General features: G+C 43.7%; 3 protein-coding genes across 3 annotated transcripts; 2 read left to right on the top strand and 1 right to left on the bottom strand.

The window, feature by feature from the left end:
• The first annotated feature begins 5,258 nt into the window (after positions 1–5,258).
• LOC121200005 lies at positions 5,259–8,620 on the top strand. The gene is made up of 5 exons (XM_041065032.1): positions 5,259–5,294; positions 5,375–6,874; positions 7,697–7,773; positions 7,981–8,460; positions 8,609–8,620. The coding sequence occupies exons 2-5, from the start codon at positions 5,560–5,562 to the stop codon at positions 8,618–8,620; spliced, it is 1,884 nt and encodes a 627-aa protein (XP_040920966.1). The 5' UTR covers positions 5,259–5,294; positions 5,375–5,559.
• Positions 8,621–10,350: 1,730 nt separating this feature from the next.
• LOC121200004 (regulator of telomere elongation helicase 1-like) lies at positions 10,351–14,825 on the top strand. The gene is made up of 6 exons (XM_041065031.1): positions 10,351–10,389; positions 11,272–11,395; positions 12,085–12,250; positions 12,352–12,509; positions 14,481–14,572; positions 14,762–14,825. The coding sequence occupies exons 2-6, from the start codon at positions 11,393–11,395 to the stop codon at positions 14,823–14,825; spliced, it is 483 nt and encodes a 160-aa protein (XP_040920965.1). The 5' UTR covers positions 10,351–10,389; positions 11,272–11,392.
• A 2,022-nt stretch (positions 14,826–16,847) lies between these two features.
• Positions 16,848–22,643, bottom strand: cfap206 (cilia and flagella associated protein 206). The gene is made up of 12 exons (XM_041064722.1): positions 22,536–22,643; positions 22,200–22,283; positions 21,811–21,901; positions 20,791–20,979; positions 20,409–20,573; positions 19,832–20,046; positions 19,536–19,655; positions 19,059–19,257; positions 18,817–18,957; positions 17,829–18,022; positions 17,566–17,709; positions 16,848–17,069 (listed from the first exon to the last, which is right to left on the bottom strand). The coding sequence occupies exons 1-12, from the start codon at positions 22,641–22,643 to the stop codon at positions 16,848–16,850; spliced, it is 1,872 nt and encodes a 623-aa protein (XP_040920656.1).
• Between the last annotated feature and the right edge of the window lie 609 nt (positions 22,644–23,252).

Below are 23,252 nucleotides of genomic sequence, written 5' to 3'. Positions count from 1 at the left end.
CTCATTTTCTTGATCGATCCCAGTATGAAATGTGTTAACAGCAGTTCAAACGGTGAAGATTTTCATTTCCTGTCATGTGACAAACAGTGAAGGGTCACATCTAACTGGATAAAACCTCAGAACATCTGAAACATGGCTTAAATAGTTAATTACTCAGTTGTTGCAAATGAATTTCCTGTTGCTGGACTAACTAACACAGCGCTGACTGTGTCTCAGTGATGAAGAGTTAACAGTGAATGAAGCAGGTGAGTCAGGGAACAAAGTCTTTATTTATCTTTTGTAGTTTTAATTCAATTCAATTCAATTCAATTTTATTTATATAGCGCCTTCCACAATCAAAATTGTCTCAAAGCGCTTTACAGAGACCCAGAGCCTGACCCCAGAGCAAGCACTTAAGGCGACAGTGGCAAGGAAAACTCCCTTTTAACAGGAAGAAACCTTGAGCAGAACCTGGCTCAGATGGGGGACCCTCCTGCCGATGGCCGGGCTGGGTGAAAGGAGGACACATCATCATCATCATCATCATCCGCTTATTCGGGGCCGGGTCTCGGGGGCAGCAGTCTAAGCAGGGACGCCCAGACTTCCCTCTCCCCGGACACTTCTTCCAGCTCTTCCGGGGGAACCCCGAGGCGTTCCCAGGCCAGCCGAGAGACATAGTCCCTCCAGCGTGTCCTAGGTCTTCCCCGGGGCCTCCTCCCGGTGAGACATGCCCGGAACACCTCCCTAGGGAAGCATCCAGGGGGCATCCTGAATAGATGCCCGAGCCACACAACTGGCCCCTCTCGATGTGGAGGAGCAGCGGCTGTACTCCAAGCTCCTCCCGGATTACCGAGCGCCTCACCCTATCTCTAAGGGAGCGCCCAGCCACCCTGCGGAGGAAACTCATTTCGGCCGCTTGTAGCTCATGTCCATAGGTGAGAATAGGAACGTACATCGACCGGTAAATTGAGAGCATGAGAGAAAAAACTCCGCTCCTTTTTCACCACGACGGACCAGTACATTGACCGCATTACTGCGGAAGCTGCACCGAAGCAGGTGAGTCAGGAAACAAAGTCTTTATTTATCTTTTGTAGTTTTACACCTCAGCAGAAACCACAGACCTGATGTCCTGACGTGGACCACCTAGGACCAGCATCACTGTGATCTGACTGTCGCCCCTCCTACCCTCAGACTCATTGGACTGACAGGTGAGATCCACTGCACACACCGGACCCACAGGTGAGGTCTGCGTCTTTCTGCTGTAAGTGATTGTAAGTGAAAAGCAGTTCTTATTGAATCCAACCTCCAATAGTCTGTTGGAGCCGCATTTTGAGAAGTTCTTCTTTCTGATCCAGACACTTGACCGTGGGTTTATATAGGATCTGTCCTTCCTGCTCATTGACACTGCTCTCTGATTGGCTCTTACAGATGGCGTCAGACCTCCACCATGATGGTGAGTGTCATCAAAGGTTCAATCGTGTGTCTGGGATGATGTCACAGAGCGGGCGGGGTTAGACTCTGCTGGGAGACGTGTTGACGTAGTGGTAACGTATTGTGTCACTTCCTGTTTGCTGCTTCTGCACTGTGGTGCTACGAGTGTTTCCAGTTATCCTAGCTTATCAATCTACATTAACTTTGCCGTGCTCTGTGTTCAATCTCTGAATTCTTGCACACGTATATTGCTTTAGTTGAACATCTGTTGTGCACGGGCCCCTTGGGATTTTACACTAGAATATAATCACTCTATCTCTGGTCCGCTAGCTTAGCTGTTAGCAATGGCTTCTCTCTCTCCTCTCTCTTGCACGGTGTGTGAGATGTTTAGTCACTCCTCTGCCTCCTTTAGCGATAATGGTATGTGTAATAAATGTAGTATTTTTGTAGCATTGGATGCGAGGCTGAGGGAAGTAGAGGCTCGGCTCCGCACCATAGATAACCACCCCGTAGCAGCGCTAGCTAGTCAGTCCCCAGTACTTGGTCTGGACCAGCTTCAGCTAGCCGTCCTACTTTAGCTCCTGTTAGCTGTTCCCCGCCAGCTCCCGAGCAGCTGGGAAGCCAGGGCGGCTGGGTGGCAGTCTGAAGGAAACATAGCCTGAAACAACTGCCCGTGGTTCACCAGCAACCGCTTCACGTTTCAAACACATTTTCCCCAATCAGCGACACACCCGCTGAGAAAAAACTCTGCTTATTGGCAGCTCTATTTAGCCAAATGTGAAGTTAGAAACTCCAGCGACCATAGTTAAATGCATTCCTGGGGACAGAGCGGGCGACGTTGAATCGTATTTAAAACTGCTGGCTAAGGATAAACGTACATTTGGTAAGATTGTTATTCACGTCGGCGGTAATTACACTCGATTACGCCAATCGGAGGTCACTAAAATTAATGTGGAATCGGTGTGTAACTTTGCCAAAACAGTGTCGGACTTCGTAGTTTTCTCTGGACTCCTGCCCGATTTGACCAGTAATGACATGTTTAGCCGCATGTCATCATTCCGTCACTGGCTGTCTAGGTGGTGTCCAGCAAACGACGTGGCCTTCATAGACAACTGGAAAAGGCAAGAGGTGTTATTCATAAAAACCTAAAAAAAAAATAAAAACACCACAATTAGATGTGGGCTATTAAACATTAGATCTCTTTTGTCTAAATCTCTGTTAGTAAATCATTTGATAATGGATCAGCAGATTGATTTATTCTGTCTTACTGAGACCTGGCTGCAGGAGGAAGAATATGTCAGTCTAACTGAGTCAACCCCTGCTAGTCATATTAATTATCACATTCCTCGAGGCACAGGCCGAGGAGGAGGAGTGGCAGAAATCTACCACTCAAGTTTATTAATTAATCCCAGACCCAAGCCTAGTTAGCCTAGCACATTTGAAAGCCTTATCCTCAGCCTCTCACATCCAAACTGGAAGACAGAAAAACCAGTCCTATTTGCTGTGGTGTATCGTCCACCTGCTGCTTACTCAGAGTTTTTTTCTGCATTCACTGAATTTTTATCTGATTTAGTGCTTAGTACGGATAAAGCAATTATAGTGGGTGACTTTAATATTCATGTAGATACCCACAATGACTTAAGACTGCATTCTATTCAGTATTTAGACTCAGCTTCTTGCAAAATGTTAACAAACCAACTCACCGTTTTAATCACACTCTTCATCTTGTACTAACTTATGGCACAGAAGCTGAACATTTGACAGTTTTCCCTATTCTACGTTCTAGTCTACATTATTCTGTTCTATTCAACAGTATTCTATTCTTCAGGATCCTGTTCTACAGTATTCTCTTCTTCAGAAAGGCTTCTACACTTTTAATCATGCCCATTGATTGGACAGATGTACACATTGTTTTGGAATCTGTCTTGTGATGGAGTTTAATGTCCTGCTGTGAAAAGTCATCATGGCACCATTCAGCTCATCTTTTGCTGAGCTTTCTGAAGTCCAGCTGTCTTTCACACAGAAATGTCCATGTTCCCATAAACCAACTGTATCTGATGTGTTGGCTTTATTTTATTACATCTCATGTAATGTCCTGATGGGACTCGGCCTTTGGAGAAGTGTAATGTTTCAACTTTTTCATATTAAAACAGTTTAACTTTTACAATGACAATGATGATTCATTTAAAGCTGCTGATCTTTCCTTCTGTGACAGGTTTGTTCCTGAAAACATGGCATCTTTAGGCAAAACTGTTGGTAAGGTCAAACATTATACTATGTGTACTGTATGGAAATATTTTTATTCTTCATTATTTCTGTCGTCATCCTCATGTGAATATCTTTCTCCTAGCTCTGCTGAAAGCTAGCGATGCTGGAGAGCGTCCTCTGCACCTGCATCACTGTGTGGCATGGCAGCTGCTCTGCTGCTGAGAGGAAGGCTCTGCAGAGGGTGGTAAAGGCTGCACAGAGGACTGTGGGGAACAGCCTGCCCACCACCTCAGACCACTACACAGCATGATGCAGAGGGAGGGCCCTCCGCATCATGAACAACTCCACCCATCCCGCACACAGACTTTTGCAACCCCTCCCCTCAGGCAGGCGGCTGAGGAGCATCCGGTGCAGGACCACTAGGCTCAGGAACAGCTTCTTCCCTGAAGCTGTAAGACTGCTGAACTCTAGCCCTGCCCTGTAGATACCCTCCCCTCCCTCCCCTCCTCACCACACACTGACTGACTTGAACTACAACACCATCCACTATGTGCAATACTTGGCCATCATAGGGTAACATGTTCATATAGGTGCAATATATGGACTACCTCTTTGCACTAGTACTACCTCCTACTTGCACATGCATGTTTATGCACATGCTAATCTCGGCTTCCTTATTTTATTTTATTTAATTGTTTATATGTTTATATTTTGCTCTGTTGTCTATATTTTTATTGCCCTTATGTTTATATTTATATTTTGGCTCTTTACATCTTGCTCTTGATGGCTTAAACTGGGACCTGAGTACTAATTTCGTGCCATAACATGTAAATGTACTGGCATGACAATAAAAGTTCCTTGATCCTTGAACCTTTCTTATTGTGTTCTCTCCTCAGCCAACCTGAGCCATGTGGTTCCTCATGGTCTCTTAGTGTTTTTTCCCTCCTTCCCTTTAATGGAAAAAACCCTGGAATTCTGGAGAGTAAGTGGAAATGTGGCTCTCAGGAAAATATATTGCTTTTATCGTGTTGTATTTTTGTTGATTTATGTATTAGAGATGTTCCAAATGATTTCTGAATTGAATGTTGAAATATCGGCCACAGTGTGTGTGTTCTCTCTCATTAGGCTAATGGACGTGCAGATTGCATTGACAGCATAAAGCCCATGTTTGTTGAACCTAAAGGAAAGGGCACCTTCACTGAGGTGAGTGTGGTTTAATTAAATATCTGTGTGCATGGCTATGAAACCACTCTTTAGACAACGTCCAGGTTTCCAGACCTTTACAGGTCTCACAGTATTTCATGAGCTGGACATGGTGTGAGTTGGTAACAATATCTGATCTCTTTGTCTGTTCTTAGGTCATGTTAAAGAATCTCATATCCAGAGAGTTTAGTTAGTGTGTGGGTGTGGGTGGAAAAGCTCACCTGAACAGGGGAGGAGCTAAGGAGGTAATAAAAGGCTGTGTGTTCTCCACAGATCCCACTTTGTTCTCAGCCATGCTGCCACACCAGTAAGACACTCTATGTTATCTGCTGTTTTGTTTGCCTCTGCTTATATTTGAGTTTATTTATACCCAATTCTGTTGAGTAACATTTGTTGTATATTAATTTCTTTGTTTAAATAGATTCTGTGACAGAGATTTACTCCTTTTAGGCCTTCGGTGGATGCATAAAAATGTAAGCAGATTATTTCCTTTGTTCACTTAGCTGGTTGTCACATGTATGGCAGTATTTTAATTGTGTATTCCTTTATACAGAAGATCATCCATTTACCCATTCATCCATTCGTCCATTCATCCCTTCACCCATCCATCCTTCAAAAATAAATGATTGAAATGGCTCTTGGATCCAGTGTTTAAATGTGCACACCAGACAGAGGTCCAAACCCTAAAGACAGTCTTTTTCATGGTCCTTCGAGCCGGAGTCGACCTCTAGACTGGGTATGGATCCTAGAGCCGGATCAGATGAAGAAGCACATGGAAGGCCACGACGAGAGAGGAGACCACCTGGTTACCTCAGAGACTACCAAACCCAGCTTTACAGCCAGGCCCTTGCACAGGATGGAGCAGCCTGTCCTTCACCTCCAGAAGCCGTCCTTTTAAAGCAAGAACTGGCACAGCTGAAAGGTATTGTAGCAGAACTCAGACACAGACTTGACCACTATGAGCAGAGTGTTTCAGGAGGAGATGAATTTGAAGAGCAAAGTGGTGATGAATCCTGTGAAGGAGCATGTGTACAACAGGACAAGACTTCTAATCCAGAAACCCATGATCCATATACATATAAGTCACAATCAGAGCCTGCATTATCAGAGTCTGTACAGAAACCCAGGCATGAGAGAATTTCCCAGTCTGTTCAGACACTGCAATGTCAGGGGAGACATGAGAGACCACTACAGCCTGTCACCACACAATTAACTACCACAGGCGACAATATAACCCAACCTGAAATAAAGGAGACTGAGGGTCCATACCACAGATCGGTTGCACAAGAACTTCCACTTACATTACCTGAACTTCCTTTATCCACCAGTGTGATGCCCTCAGCTTACACAATTACCGGCCAGTGGACCTCAGGCAGCAAATATTCCAGGCAGGCAGCCCAGACACATGCTCCCCCCAGTTTTCCAGCCTCTTCCCAAGTATTACACAGCGTGCCATATTCTACCCAGGTCTCTGTAGCCCAACAGCAGCAAATTCAAGTGCCACGGTCCCATGTGTACCCAACTACACTGCCTCCAACCTGTGCACTCCAGAGCCAACCATCCTTACCCCTTGTGCATTATACTCAAGCCCCCCCGGTCTCTGTACAGCATACGCCAATCCCATTACAGGCAGAGTACAGGCATTTCACTCATACTGCCCACATGCAACCTCATGTTTACTCATCCCAGTCTGCATATCCCCCTCAATCACAATTATCCCAGCCTGCCCCTGCTCCTCCTTCTCAGCTTGTTCCCATGCATCAGCACCAGCTTACTCTTCCCCCAGCCCCAGCTTTGCTTAATGACCGACCCAGATATTCTTCACGCATTGAAGTACCCTCATTCCCCAACTTCACGCAGGAAGACCCCCATGAATTTGCAATGTTGAAGATGGCACTTAACAACCTCTTACCTCCAGATGAACCAGAACTCTACAAGTACCATATTCTATTAGACCATCTGCACCTGAGTTCAGCCCGCCATATTGCTCTCTCATATGCTCATGACCCACGACCCTATACCATGGCTCTGGCAGCTTTAGAGCAGCAGTATGGTCAGCCACACCACCATGCTCTAAAAGAAATACAGTCCATCCTGAACCTTCCCAGAGTTCCTGCTGGAAATGCAGAGAGTTTTCAAAGGTTTGCAGTTAGAGTGAGATCTATGGTCGGCATGTTACAGTCTCTTGGCCCAGAAGGGGGAGCAGAACTTGCTTGCGCATCACATGTACATCGGTTGCTGAGTAAGTTACCAAGTGAGTTTGTGGCTAACTATGCAAGATATGCTCGCACAGTTCACCCTAATGAACACTATAATCTGGTACATTTCTCCCTATGGCTCCAAGAAGAATCAGAGTGCCAAGCCGTCGCAGCCCAGGTATCCACTCTTCAAATAAGTTCTTCTCAAGCCCCCCGTAGAGAGTATAGTCAGAAATCGAAGTTTCCTCCTTTGTCAGCTACTGTGCTCCATGGTGCCAATTCAAAAGCTGTTCATGGGAAAATAACTTCAGACAGGTCCTCACCCAAATTCAAATGTTCCTACTGTCAGTCCCCTGATCATTCCATGACATACTGCAAAGAACTAAAGGAACTCAGTACAGAAGAGGTAACAAAATGGATTAAAGAGCAAGGAAGATGCTGGAGATGTGGACAATCTCATTTGGCAGCACGCTGCAACCTAAGAAAACCCTGTCCTAAATGCAACGGGAAGCACTTGGGAATCCTCCATGAAGTAAATAAACAAGCCACTGCCTCCAAAGTGCTGTATATGAATCCTCAAAACAAATCTCCTAAAATCTTGCTGAAGGTAGTGAAGGTAAGGTTAAGTAATAAGAATAGAATCCTTGACACATATGCAATCCTTGATGATGGCTCAGAACGCACTATTGTACTGCCTTCAGCAGCCGAGTACCTTGGTCTTGACGGGGCGGCTGAGAAACTAGACCTGCGGACAGTAAGACAAGAGACAGACACAATGTATGGCAGGTCAGTCAGTGTAAAAATAGCTGCAGCATCCAATCCTAACCTAACATTTACAATTCAAGGAGCATTTACATCCAATAGACTATCATTAGTGGAACAGACTTATCCTGTTAAGGCACTTAAGCAACGCTATAGTCACCTCCATGATGTACCCTTGGAGACCTTTTCCAATGTGCAGCCTCAGATCCTCATTGGAACTGATAACCCTCACCTTATAACCCCCATTGAACCCGTGCGCCTCCCATTTGGACTGAAGAAAGCCCCTGTTGCAGTAAACACTAAGCTTGGCTGGGCTCTCCAGGGACCTACAAATTTACCTGGACTGCAAAACTCACCCCAGTGTTTATTTATCTCAATAATGAGCCCTTATGCAGAGCTAAAACGTGATGTGGAGAAGCTGTGGCAGGCTGACATCCTCCCCTACAGAAATGAGAAATTGATCACTAGATCAAAACAGGATAGAGAGGCTATGGAACTGCTGGAAACAAAAACCATAAGGATCAATGTGGATGGAATTGAACACTATGCAACCCCCTTGTTACGAGCCAAAAATGCTCCAAAGCTCCAAGCTCCTAAAGAGTCTGTGATGCCTCTCCTTCGCAGTGCTGAACGGCAGCTACAGAAGAAACCAGAGCTGGTCGAAATCTACAATAAGGAAGTAGATAAGTTAATTCAAACAGGGTACATCACCAAACTCAGCACTGACCAAGTCTCTCAATCCTCTGAATCATGGTACATACCCCATCACCTTGTAGAGCACAATAGCAAACATCGGATTGTCTTTAACTGTTCTTTTTCCTATCAAGGCCAAGTACTGAACAATCAGCTTCTCCCCGGTCCTACTCTAGGTCCATCCCTGATTGGTGTACTCCTGAGATTCCGCCAGCATAGAGTGGCTATTAGTGGTGACATCAAATCTATGTTCCATCAGGTGAGATTGTTACCTCAGGATAGGCCTCTCCTCAGGTTCTTGTGGCGCCACATGGAACGTAAAACCCTACCAGATGTGTATGAATGGCAAGTTCTTCCATTTGGAACAACCAGCAGTCCGTGTTGTGCCACATATGCAGTGCAGAGGCACGTCCAAGATCACAAGGAACAGAATGAAGATGTTGTGGAGACGGTAACCCAGTCATTTTATGTTGATAACTGCCTCCGGTCATTCCCACATCCAGAAGAAGCTAAACAGCTCCTTTTGAAGTTGCGTTCCTTATTAATGTCAGGAGGATTTGAGATCCGACAGTGGGCAAGTAACTTTCAGTCTGTGGTGGAAGACCTGCCACCAGAAGCACGGTCAGACAGCACTGAGCTATGGCTAAATAAAGACCACTCAGATCCAAGAGAGGGTGCTCTAGGGCTAATTTGGCATTATTCATCAGATTCCTTAGGCTTCAAACATAGATCTGTCAAGTATTCCAATCTCACCTTGAGAAACATATATAAAATCCTAGCCTCACAATATGATCCACTGGGATATATTGTGCCCTTCACTACAAGAGCAAAGGTCCTACTTCAACAGTTTTGGATCAACCACAAAGAATGGGATACACCTATAAAGGACAGTGAGCTGAGCCAAGCATGGAAAAGGTGGGAACAGCTGGAGAAACAACAGATACATTTCCGATTCAATCCACCAAATGCCCCTCATTTTGGTGGTATGTGGGAAAGAGAAGTGAGATCAATTAAATCAGCACTAAGAGTTGTATTGAGCAATCAGACTGTTACAGAAGAAGTCCTTGTCACTGTTCTGACTGAAATAGAAGGTATTCTAAACTCCAAGCCCATTGGATATGTGTCTGCAGATGTAGCAGATCCTGACCCTGTAACACCAAATCTCCTCCTCATGGGAAGAAGAGATGCCTCCCTCCCTCAGGCAGTGTATGCAAACACTGAGATCATTGGCAGAAGACGATGGAGACATAGTCAGATATTAATAGACCTGTTTTGGTCTCGTTTCATCAGAGATTACCTCCCCAGTCTCCAAGTTCGTCATAAATGGCAAAGAGACACCTGCAAAATGGAAGAAGGTGCAGTTGTCTTGTGCATAGACCCTCAGTTACCGAGGGGTTTGTGGCCTGTTGCTAAAATAACTCGGGTGATGCCAGGTAAAGATGGAAGAGTACGGACTGCAGTAGTTACCATTAATGGAAAACAGTATGTCAGGCCTGTGGCCCGATTAGTGTGGTGAGCTTTTCCACCCACACCCACACACTAACTAAACTCTCTGGATGTGAGATTCTTTAACAGAGTATTACTCCTTTTAGGCCTTCGGTGGATGCATAAAAATGTAAGCAGATTATTTCCTTTGTTCACTTAGCTGGTTGTCACATGTATGGCAGTATTTTAATTGTGTATTCCTTTATACAGAAAATCATCCATTTACCCATTCATCCATTCATCCCTTCACCCATCCATCCTTCAAAAATAAATGATTGAAATGGCTCTTGGATCCAGTGTTTAAATGTGCACACCAGACAGAGGTCCAAACCCTAAAGACAGTCTTTTTCAGGTCATGAACGGATTCTACAACAAAGTCAACGATCCAGCATCCAAAGGGGGATCCTTCTTTGCTGTGTGTCGAGGGAAGGTGAGGTTGTTATGGTTTCATGGAGTCTGGAGAAATGCTTCAGAATATATTCTTTTTACCTTGGCACCTATCTTTTATATCCAAAAGACACAATGTCTTCGCTGAGCGAATGTCAAACGTTCGCTCATTTTCTTCCACTGTGGGAATAATAATTTCCAGCTTTTCTCATCACAGTGAACTTAATATCTTTTGCTCTTTCTTTTTACTCTTTGCTAATGTTTTTTTGAATGAACCAGGCTCTCAAAACGAGCAGTTTTACAGACATTAATTATGCAAACAATGAAATCTCATGAGAAAGCATCTCCTCATTAACAGGTGGCTTTCATCAGGCTGTAAGGAGCCATTTATTTGTATAGTTCAGAGAGTTTGAAGAGAGAGGTTAGGGTAAGAATATGAAAATGCACTGCCATCCTAGCATGGCTTTCATTCTCATGTCTACCCTGCAGTCCAAATTGTCAGTGCTGGAATAATAAAGTAATAATAATAATAAAGTTGCACAAAATGTCTTGAAAAACAAGTCGTGCCAGAAAAAGAAAGTTGTCATAGGCAACAAAAACTCTGTTAATGTTGCTACTGTGTTATTAAAAGATGCATTAATCATTAAAAGCCCCTAAAATTAAAGTAGGACTATTTGCTGTTATTATATTTTTCTATCTAGCAACCAGCAATCAGGAAAATGCATGAAATAAGTTTTAACTTTAAACTTTTAACTAAAGTGAACTAATAATTCTAGTCTTGTGACAAGTAACCTGAACTTAAAGTGTAAAATCTGTGGAGTAATTAAACAAACTTTTAGCTTTACTAACATCATTCAGAAAGAACTGATCTGTTCAACAATGATGAAGGTGATTAAAATAAAATAACGTGTGACTTCTCCCACAGGTTTAAGTCCTCTGATGCCCGGGCTCAGCTTCCATTGTGGGTTAGGCCTTATGTGCGGCCTTATGATGGCTTTGGAAATGTGGTCCGTGATGTCTCTCAGTTCTTCAGGGTTGCAAATAAAATGGTGGGTCCCAGCACGCACACAGTTCACAAAAAGGATTAATAGTTGGGGAATTTATATAGTACACCCATCAACTGTCTAATCTCTCTGCACACTAATACTTGTCCCAGTTGGTCCAACTCAGGTCTCAAGTCCTTGAGGGCTAGTTACAGTACAAGTCTCAGGACAGTGTCCTCCAGGATGACCAAACCAACTGGAGTCACATGTATTTCATATTTTTCTTGTAGTGTTGTATAGCAGAATAAATGTCTCTTAAATGAATGATAGATGTCTCTCACAGGAGGTGTCTGTCTTTCAGAGAAGTGTAACAATAGCAATCATAACAAATATGGAAAAACAGTGCTTCATTGTATATCGGGGGTCAGATTTACTAAATGAATTTGGAGCCACAGTCTGTGTTCTCAGCTCCTTGTTTCCTGGGACAGGAGCTCGCTCTGCACTCAGCTCAGTGTGGGACAGAAACTGGAGGCACATTCAGCAAGTGAGGCAGAGCTCCAGTGCAGTTCAGAGGTGGGATTTTCTATGAGTCAGACCAGTTTAGAGGTGGAGTGGCCTCCTCAGGCTTTTTCAGCAGCGTGTTTATTTCCTTCCTCTACACCTGTACAACTGTGTTTACTGCTGAGAGGTCTGATCCAGAGCTGTGACCATTAATTGCCTGAACAGTACTGACTGTGTGTGTTTGGATGTAACAGAGGCCTGTGGTAGAGAAGAAGACTGCTACAGAGAGCTGTGGGGCAGTGTGTTTGCCAGATATTCAGCCCTCTGGCTTCACTTCCTGCTCACACTCCCAAAGCTCCCACACCCAGAAGGCCAAGGTGCTGGATGCCCACCTTCCCAGCCTGAAGAGGAGGAGGCTCAGTGAGTATGAATATATGACTCCTTCAAATCCTGAAACAGTTCACAGAGGAGAAGTTAATCCTTAATGTGTTTTTAAGCTCTTGTTTGGTCTTTGTGATCAGATGAACACACTGGAGCCACTGGGATGCCCAGGATCTTTCTTCAGTATGAGTGTGAGGTGCAGAAGAGTCAGAGGAGACCAGCCAACCTGTTGGAGGCTCTGGAGCAAATCAACCATCACAGTGGAGGAAACGACGATGGTGTGGTGGGAGAGGAGAAGGTATTGTGTTTTCTGTCAGACACTGTGGTCTGTCCTACAAGACGAAAGCTGTTCTTTCTTTTTGACATGTATTAGTGTGTATGTCTCAAACGGAGTTACCAATGACTTCGCCCCTTGTTTTTCAGCTATGTGGAAGAAATCTGAACAGCTGACCCCGGAGCAGAAGCTTCTGGTGATAAAATAAGTCATTACCATAAATACACTGTTCTCTGTCCATAATGCTAAAGTGGAGGTCTCTGGTGGGGTTCCTCTTCTTTTTTCCCTCCTGATGTGAACCGATTTTCTTTTAACCTGACCTTTGAGGTGCATATAATTTACACTGTAGGCTTAATACGTGTCTGTCTCCAGTGTCCCTGTCAAAGTATGCGTGCACAGAAGGCTGCATCTGAATTAATACCTTACTTAAAGAATAAACAGCTCTTTCTTTTCTTTCTTTTCCTTCTTTTCTGTTATTTTTGGGATGATTCTACTCATATCTAAAATTTAGCCCTTCCCATCCTATACCTAAAAAGTACAGCACGTGGCCTTTACACATGATCAGACATGAGAGACATAGTGGAGATGTGTGTGGGAGACATAGTAGAAGTGTGTGTGTGTGTGAGACAGAGTGGTGGAAAGACAGAGAATCAGGTCTAGAATAAGCAGAACACAGATGGATATGGGTGAAGCATAGAAGGGTGAGGCATAGATGGATTCTAAACACATTGCACAAAACCTGACACCACATCATCATTAGGTTGTTTGGAAGAAGAAATGTCTTTTAGACCAACTGACCCTTTAATCAACATAACTGATCAAAAATATCACTGCAGTTAAGGATTCATTTCATTATTGATGGTGTGACGCTCATTTTCTTGATCGATCCCAGTATGAAATGTGTTAACAGCAGTTCAAACGGTGAAGATTTTCATTTCCTGTCATGTGACAAACAGTGAAGTGTCACATCTAACTGGATAAAACCTCAGAACATCTGAAACATGGCTTAAATAGTTAATTACTCAGTTGTTGCAAATGAATTTCCTGTTGCTGGACTAACTAACACAGCGCTGACTGTGTGTTAGTGATGAAGAGTTAACAGTGAATGAAGCAGGTGAGTCAGGGAACAAAGTCTTTATTTATCTTTTGTAGTTTTAATTCAATTCAATTCAATTCAATTTTATTTATATAGCGCCTTCCACAATCAAAATTGTCTCAAAGCGCTTTACAGAGACCCAGAGCCTGACCCCAGAGCAAGCACTTAAGGCGACAGTGGCAAGGAAAACTCCCTTTTAACAGGAAGAAACCTTGAGCAGAACCTGGCTCAGATGGGGGACCCTCCTGCCGATGGCCGGGCTGGGTGAAAGGAGGACACATCATCATCATCATCATCATCCGCATATTCTGGGCCGGGTCTCGGGGGCAGCAGTCTAAGCAGGGACGCCCAGACTTCCCTCTCCCCGGACACTTCTTCCAGCTCTTCCGGGGGAACCCCGAGGCGTTCCCAGGCCAGCCGAGAGACATAGTCCCTCCAGCGTGTCCTAGGTCTTCCCCGGGGCCTCCTCCCGGTGAGACATGCCCGGAACACCTCCCTAGGGAAGCATCCAGGGGGCATCCTGAATAGATGCCCGAGCCACACAACTGGCCCCTCTCGATGTGGAGGAGCAGCGGCTGTACTCCAAGCTCCTCCCGGATTACCGAGCGCCTCACCCTATCTCTAAGGGAGCGCCCAGCCACCCTGCGGAGGAAACTCATTTCGGCCACTTGTAGCTCATGTCCATAGGTGAGAATAGGAACGTACATCGACCGGTAAATTGAGAGCATGAGAGCAAAAACTCCGCTCCTTCTTCACCACGACGGACCAGTACATTGACCGCATTACTGCGGAAGCTGCACCGAATCAGGTGAGTCAGGAAACAAAGTCTTTATTTATCTTTTGTAGTTTTACACCTCAGCAGAAACCACAGACCTGATGTCCTGACGTGGACCACCTAGGACCAGCATCACTGTGATCTGACTGTCGCCCCTCCTACCCTCAGACTCATTGGACTGACAGGTGAGATCCACTGCACACACCGGACCCACAGGTGAGGTCTGCGTCTTTCTGCTGTAAGTGATTGTAAGTGAAAAGCAGTTCTTATTGAATCCAACCTCCAATAGTCTGTTGGAGCCGCATTTTGAGAACTTCTTCTTTCTGATCCAGACACTTGACCGTGGGTTTATATAGGATCTGTCCTACCTGCTCATTGACACTGCTCTCTGATTGGCTCTTACAGATGGCGTCAGACCTCCACCATGATGGTGAGTGTCATCAAAGGTTCAATCGTGTGTCTGGGATGATGTCACAGAGCGGGCGGGGTTAGACTCTGCTGGGAGACGTGCAGACGTGCTGGTTACGTATTGTGTCACTTCCTGTTTGCTGCTTCTGCACTGTGGTGCTACGAGTGTTTGCAGTTATCCTAGCTTATCAATCTACATTAACTTTGTCGTGCTCTGTGTTCAATCTCTGAATTCTTGCACACGTATATTGCTTTAGTTGAACATCTGTTGTGCACGGGCCCCTTGGTATTTAACACTAGAATATAATCACTCTATCGCTGGTCCGCTAGCTTAGCTGTTAGCAATGGCTTCTCTCTCTCCTCTCTCTTGCACGGTGTGTGAGATGTTTAGTCACTCCTCTGCCTCCTTTAGCGATAATGGTATGTGTAATAAATGTAGTATTTTTGTAGCATTGGATGCGAGGCTGAGGGAAGTAGAGGCTCGGCTCCGCACCATAGATAACCACCCCGTAGCAGCGCTAGCTAGTCAGTCCGCAGTACTTGGTCTGGACCAGCTTCAGCTAGCCGTCCTACTTTCGCTCCTGTTAGCTGTTCCCCGCCAGCTCCCGAGCAGCTGGGAAGCCAGGGCGGCTGGGTGGCAGTCTGAAGGAAACATAGCCTGAAACAACGGCCCGTGGTTCACCAGCAACCGCTTCACGTTTCAAACACATTTTCCCCAATCAGCGACACACCCGCTGAGAAAAAAACTCTGCTTATTGGCAGCTCTATTTAGCGAAATGTGAAGTTAGAAACTCCAGCGACCATAGTTAAATGCATTCCTGGGGACAGAGCGGGCGACGTTGAATCGTATTTAAAACTGCTGGCTAAGGATAAACGTACATTTGGTAAGATTGTTAGAGATCTGCATTTGACACTATTGATCGTAGTATCTTATTGGAAAGATTGGAACATGTCATTGGAATTAAAGGAACCTTCCTCCTTTTCCTCCTTTCACCCAGCCCGGCCATCGGCAGGAGGGTCCCCCATATGAATCGGGTTCTGCTCAAGGTTTCTTCCTGTTAAAAGGGAGCTTTTCCTTGCCACTGTCGCCTTAAGTGCTTGCTCTGGGGTCAGACTCTGGGTCTCTGTAAAGCGCTTTGAGACAATTTTGATTGTGGAAGGTGCTATATATACACACACACAGCGTAAATGTAGGTCTCCCTCTGAGGCCAGAGTCCTGCAGACTCATTATTAGTTTACAGGAAACTTTGCCACCAGCACAAGGCCTAAATCTGTGACAGTCTACTTTCAAAATAGCCTGCCCACAAACAATAATCTCTGTGTGAGAAATGTCAGTCTACTGTGTACTGATGTGGTCCTGATTGGTAACTTCCAAAGCTTAACCAAATCCTTGCAATAAACTGATTGGCTCAACACAACAAAAAATGAGTCTGCACCGTGTCAGCACAGCTTGAACAGTTTCTCACAGATCAGCTTGACACAATAACTATCACAATATGACCTGTCCTTAGTCAAAGTCCAAGCCAAGCAATACTGTTTACATTGGTTTTTTTTTTTTTTTTTTTTCACCAAAACACTATAGGTCTAAAAATATTACAAAAATTACTGCATAGGACCTACTCATTGAGCACACAGCCAAAATCCCAGAATGCATTTCACACCAACCAACAGCGACTCTGACAACAGCTGTTAATATGTCTCTTCATCAAGTCTGATTTTTTTCTTCAGGAGAGACTGTAACCATGTTGTTTTCTAACATGTGGTCAGTTTATTTCAATAAAGCTTCTTTGTAAATCTGCTGTGACTATTTCAGAGATTTGGGGGGGGGGAGACACTGCCCATGCAATGCATTATGGGGCAGTTGAGTATGTCCAGTAAGCTCATGACATTACTCAGAGGTTCTTGCTAATCTCGTGTACATGCCAGCACTTCTTGGATACACAAAGTTCACATACTATGTCATACTAAAGACCAGCATACATACTATATACAAGTAACACAAGAGCAGAATAATAAAAAACAATGACATGGGAAACATAGGCTTTTATTTTACTCAGCAAACTTTGTTTTTTGAACACCTTGATTATTCATCCACAGACCTGGTCAGGTTTGTTTTGACAAAGTGTCCGTCTCTTTGTCCCCTCAGACCTGCCAGGTAGATCTGAGGCTTGGGCACACTGCTCTCACCATCTGTCTTGCTTTGACAGGCAGCGTCCTTGGGCAGCCAGGTCTGAGTGACGTTTTCCCGCCTCATGTGGCTCAGGTCAGTCTGCGTTGATTGCGTCACTTTGGTCAGAAGGTCAGCCTGGGATTATGAAATACAAAACATTTGTCTTTAAATGAATAAGCTTCTTAATGTCAGAGCCGAAACAGATGTTTACAGTTTTTTTTTTTTTTAAACTTAATATAGTTTCAATGAACTACATCTGGGGTTTAGACCTAAATCGACTCTGAATTAAAACAATGAAGCTGTTTAAGGGACCTGTGAATCCTGAAACATGGTCAGAGAAGTCCCACTGGAATAACAGATTAATGCATTTAAAGGCTTATCACACACTAAAACAGACAGGATTTTACAGCTCTGGAGAGTTATCACCATGACAACTGTTTCATCTTTTGTCATGTCCATCATGAGGTAAACAGTCACGAGTTTACCTCAGCTGAACCAGGTTTTTTTCACGGTCTGAACTCCTGCCTAATTATACTGGATGTGGTTTGATACCAGAGATGGAAACAGCTCTTTCCAAAACTACACAGCGAGTGTGGGCAAAAACGGCATCTTGTGAATTCCTCAGGCTCACCAGTTTGATAGCTTTTCGTCGCAGCTCCCACTCATTCCACTCGTATGACTTGACAATGTTTGTCTCCACCGGGTGCGTGTCAGTCTGGGTGCTGCTCTCACACTTACCGATGGGCTTTACCAGTGAATTCTCTCCTGGCTGTATCTGCAAAAACACAAGTCAAAAACCACTGTCACTATCACCACATCACGATAAAGTGACAAATTGTGAAATCCTACCAGTAGTGGCTTTAATGAAATGTTTTCCCAGGGAACACTGCTCACCTCAGAGTATGGACTGGCAGTGGAGAACTGTTGGTGGAGTTTGAGGAGGTGAATGAGTTCAGGGGAGAGCTTCGCTTTTTCTGCAACCTCTGCAATGAAGTCGTCTGGACAGGAGGCAAATTTCAGGGCAGCCTTTTTAGAGCTAAAAACGTAGAGCTTTTCTTTGTGTTTCAGGACCCCGATGTGTGGATTACCTGCAACAGAAGTGTCCAATATTCAAAATACAGACTAGATTAAGGATGCCCATCGTTTTGTAGCCTTTACCATAAATGCCTTGAGGGACAGACTGTCTGAAAGTGTACAGCATGAACCACATCTGTATCATTAACTGTGTGGACAAAGAGTGTCTGATTTCATTTCTGCAGTCTGCAGGTATCATACCCTGCCTGAAAATGGTGGACTGCCCCTTTCACTGCCTGAAGTATCTTGGAGTCATGTGAGGGTAACATGATCCAGGACATTGACAGATGGCGCAGCAATGCAGGCTTGTACTTGACTGTAGGGATGAACAGGGAGCTAAGCTTCAAGGCAAAGTTCAATGTACCTCTCAGTCTAGGTTCCAACCTCCAACCGAATGAGATCATCTGTACAAGTGTCAAAAATGAATTGTCTTCGTTCTTTTCTGCAGCTTTACACTGAAATGTGTCCATTAAGGTGGTTCTGGCATCTAATTTGTGTGCCTTCTGTCTTTCCCCCAGCTGGAAAGCATGAAGCATGAGGAGACACCATGGTAGACCCAGACACCGGAAGGATTATAAGTCCCTTCTGGCCTGAGAACACCTCAGGATCCCTCAGTAAGAGCTGGATCTCTGGATCTGAGCTGCCTCTCAACCTGCTGACACTGCAACCTGAATCCGGAAAAACTGGATGGATGGAGATGGAGGAGGCAGTGGGATGCAAGCCCCACCTTCAGGTGGCCAGTCAGAATCTAACAAAGAAGAAACATCCAAATACTCTTTCTGATACTGGTGTATAATGAGAACTGTACCTGGAAGAAGAAGCCCATCTCTGTTCACAAGTGTGTAGCCACAGACTCCATTATATTGTAGCACCAAATCATTAAAACTGACTGTTTGTTCAGGCAGAAGCCACTCCTGTGTCTTCATCTCAGCTGGAACAATACATTCACCTAAAACACATAATGAAGAAAAACAGCTGCTTTTAAGTTCAACATGTAAAACCACTTTAGAGGCTGACATGATGATGGTCTGTTGGTGACGTCAGCCATACCCGAAGACTCAGCCATTCTCTGTTCGTCTGTCTTCACCTCTGACGCCTCCAGCAGGCCATCCAGATAAGCTTGAGAAAAGATTTTGGCCTGCGAGGCGAGGAAGGGCTGCAGATTGAGCACAACGTTACTGAGGATGTTCAGCAGCTCAGCCTCATCCCCAAGTCCAGACCAAAGCTTTGACAGGGCCTTGAACAGTGGCTGAAAGACAACATGAACATGAAACATGGCAAAACTGAAGTTGTGCAAATAACCAAAAAAAAGGCAATTATTTATTTATTTATTTATGTTATATGTAATGTTTCACAACTGGTAAAAAAAAAATACTGGAGAAACAATAACTAAAAAAATATCAGAAACAAATAAAATGTTGCTAATATGTGAATTTCCTCAAAATGTGGAATTCTTCCTTCAAGAGATGACATGACAGGTCACAATAACAGCGACAGCATCATATTACCAATGACCAAGACACTTACAAAAACCTTCACAGTGGGTACAGCTGTCTTTGACTGCACCGTTTCTTTCAGCAGCTTCATCTGTGATGAGAGCTCCACCTGCAGGAACTCCACATGCTTGGCACATAAACGTGCATCAGCCTGGTGATAACAGAAAAACACCTGCATTTCACTCAGGGACATAACACATGACTTCTCCTGTTCTCTTTTACTTAATAAGCTGCGAAAAAAAAAGTGGGTGTTGATTATACTGGAAACTGATATATGAAAATACTACAGTTCTCAAAAACTATAATCACCAGCTACTGTTAGCTCACCAGTAACATTTTGAGGAAAACTTCATGCTGTCTGACGTTGTAGAGAGCCTGTCGGAGTAAGACGCTGGGCACGTCGCATGCTTCAGGCTGACTCTCAGAGTCTGTCAGCTTCTCCAGCACAGCTGTGTACTTCCATGCCAAACTCTGCGAGACACTCAGCTCCTTCTCGATACTTTTACTGATGACTGGAAGAACTTCATTAAGAGCCGCAGGCACTGCAGAGGCAACGTGAAAGGAAGTATTATAATTATTACATGTAGCATCAATGAAGATAAGCTAACCTGATGATGTAGGTGAAGACACAGATATGTGTTGTTGCTTTAAACTGGATTCTCATGTCGTAGAGATGCTAACAGCTCTTCTCCACTATGGGTACATAACGATCCACAACCTGAGCTGCACACTGAAGGCTGCTAACCTGACTGATGACTGTAGACCTGCTCAGTCAGCAGGGTGTAAGACAATCCCTGTTTCTGATTAATCCCCAGTGATCTGATCAGGTGGTCTGTTTACACAGAAACTTCATATGTATAGCACTTTCCTGATCAGTGAGCACAGTGCTCTTGATGTACTGTACTTAGTTCATGAAGGTCCGTCTCCTCTCCCTTCTTGCTGGCTTTGTTGAAGAGCCGGATCCCTGTGACAATCATGGTGAGCTCATTGAGTTGCTGCTCCTTATCCCTCTTTAAGAGCACCATGAAGGCTCCCAGTTCAGTCTGAGGGAAGACGCTCTGCAGGGCAGCTGGAACAGACAGAAATCATGACTTATTATTCACATCTTTATAACAATGTGTACTGTGTGGCTAAAAGTATGTGCAGGGATTGGTTCCCATTCAACCACAAATGCTAAATTTTGGTGGCATCGCCCTTTATCCTACATTCCTACTCAGAGTTGTCAGTGTAATTCTAATGACAGTAGTTCCCTAGAAACAGTGAAAGAAAGAAAGTTCGAGTGAAACCTGTAGCTTCTCGAACAGCGTTGACATCTGTGGGTGAGCCCATGTCAGAGCGCAGCAGGATGTAAGTGACGATTTTCCGGTACAGAGCATCTAATTCTTCCCGTGTTTTCACTCTGCTGTCAGTGATCTCTCTGCTCACTGGACTGAGCCTGGACTCCAGCACCCGATGGATTTCCCCAAGAAACTCACCTGCACAAACACGCAAAGTACCTGATTAATAACAGAATTTTTTTGTACTCATTTGTGTGAACACGTAGTACTTATAACGCTGACCACAAAAATTTCAAATCAGGTGGAAAATGAACAGCCAGTCGGGTAAAAACACTAAAATGTGTATCATATGCTGCAGTTTGTTAGTTCTAAAAATCGTTCTGTGAGTCTGTCTACAGCTCATTGATTTAGGCTGTTAGACTGAAATAGATTAGTGATTCAATCATTTAAACTGGGATTAAATTTCATTTTAAGGGTTTAATGTTACAGGATAAAAACAGGACCAATGCTACTATATCTTTCTCGACAGTTTAAATTAAAAGGTGATGATGAAATGATGATTTTTCATGATCTACCCTGAACAATGGAAAGAATCTACTTTAGGAGCTGATGAAAGCAGTGCTAAAACAATCAGGCAATTAATCCACTGATCAATCAACAGATAATGGAAAAAAAAAGATTTATTGTTTATGGGTTTTGCACTGTTGGTTAGGAAAAAAAGACTTTACACCTGGAGGTCTGGGAATTTGTGGTGGACACTTCTCACTATTTAACATAAAAAAACAGAATGTTAAACAGTTAATCAATACCTAAAAAAAGACTGATTGATAAAGAAAATAACTGTGTCAGGCCCTCAGAGTCCTGAAAAATATAAGGAAAAAAAAAACCCATAAAAAATCCATAAAAAATATATTTATATAAAAAAAAACCTCAGGAGTTCTTTGCTTTAATTAATGTGACAACATAACTCAGACTCAAAAGAAATCTGAAATCAAAGACAGGAATGGACATGCAGGTTTCATTACTTACGTCGGGACGTATAATTCATATCAAAATACACCTGCATTTTGATGGTGTCAAGGGATGGGCTGCACTTTTCCATGAGTTTATCCAGACACAGCTAGAAGAAATATTGCAGATGGAGATTAGAAACAGGGCTGAGGTTTTTTATTTATTTTATTTTATTTCTTTTTTTGGGGGGGGGGACTGGGACTTTTATCAGTGCAAGGGATTTTACAATCAAAACACTATTTGACTAACAGTAAAGTGCAACATAAAATTTACAGTTAATACTGTTCAGCAGTTAACTGAATACCATGAATGTTCATTTTTTAAAACTATTTAATAGTTTAATAAAAGTTAAATTTTATGTGTGGCTTTTGGTCAGAGTATTTAGGTGGGGGGGGGGGGGACCTTACTTCCTGAAGTTTTTGGACATCTTGTTTGGTCAGTGTTCGGTCAACATTAAACCCATTTCTTGGGTCCAGCACAACAGCTTTCACCTGAGGATATTTCAAAAGAAAAAAAAAAAATTTTTTTTAACGGAGCTTACAGTCAGTCAGTCCGGGTTCAACAAGCACAGCACCATATTTTAATCCCAAGAAGTTCTGAAAAGGATTTCTTGACTATCAGTTATGTATCATAACCTATTACTCTATGTCTTTACAGCGCGCGTGTGAACCATGGAGCATTAACATCTAGCGTCAGTTAGCTAGCTAGGTTTACAGACAGCACATTAATTCGGGTTTACTGACCATGAAAGCCACCAAAGTGTCCGACACAGCATGCCCTCTCACCGCACACTCCTGCACTATTTCACGGATGATGCTTTTAATCACACTTTCCGCGTGAGAGCGAGACATTTCTACCGACAGGAAGTATCCAAATCTTCTCTTAACCACTGATACAGCACACAGCGAACTGCAGCCTTCAACGGCCTGTTGATGACTGGTTGCCATGGTAAAAGGTGAAGGTGACGTGTCCGCTAGAGGGCGCTACCATTAAAGCAAGACACTTCTGTAGCTGCTGGAAGGAGGTGGAGAATTACACATTAGAATTAGATGGAAGCACAGAAACTAATTATAAACACAGGCATATATATTTTAGAAAGACTCCAGGATTTGTTATATACATAAAATATAAAAATAAAATATATTCAAATAAAATATTAAATATATTAATGGAATAATAATAAGAGTACTGTGCTGTACCGAGACTTGATTTAAACTTTAAAGTTGTTTTTTTATTTTATACAGATTACTTACACTGAGCTTGTGAGTCAGAGAGAAGCATTTTAAGCCAAATATTCAGAGAAGGCATTTGAATTGTGCAGTTCTTCATTGCTTAAATGCAGTGAGCAGGAATGGGATCATTATATCCAATGATGAATGGATTAATAAAAATTCTTCTAACAGCTACTTGCCATTTATTTCCTCCTTATTCAGGCCAGTGAATGCTGCAGTGGAAACTAC

This window comes from Toxotes jaculatrix, chromosome 19 (assembly GCF_017976425.1).
Source record: "Toxotes jaculatrix isolate fToxJac2 chromosome 19, fToxJac2.pri, whole genome shotgun sequence".
Classification (NCBI taxonomy): Eukaryota; Metazoa; Chordata; class Actinopteri; family Toxotidae; genus Toxotes; species Toxotes jaculatrix.
This window is presented reverse-complemented; position numbering and strand designations above follow the sequence as displayed.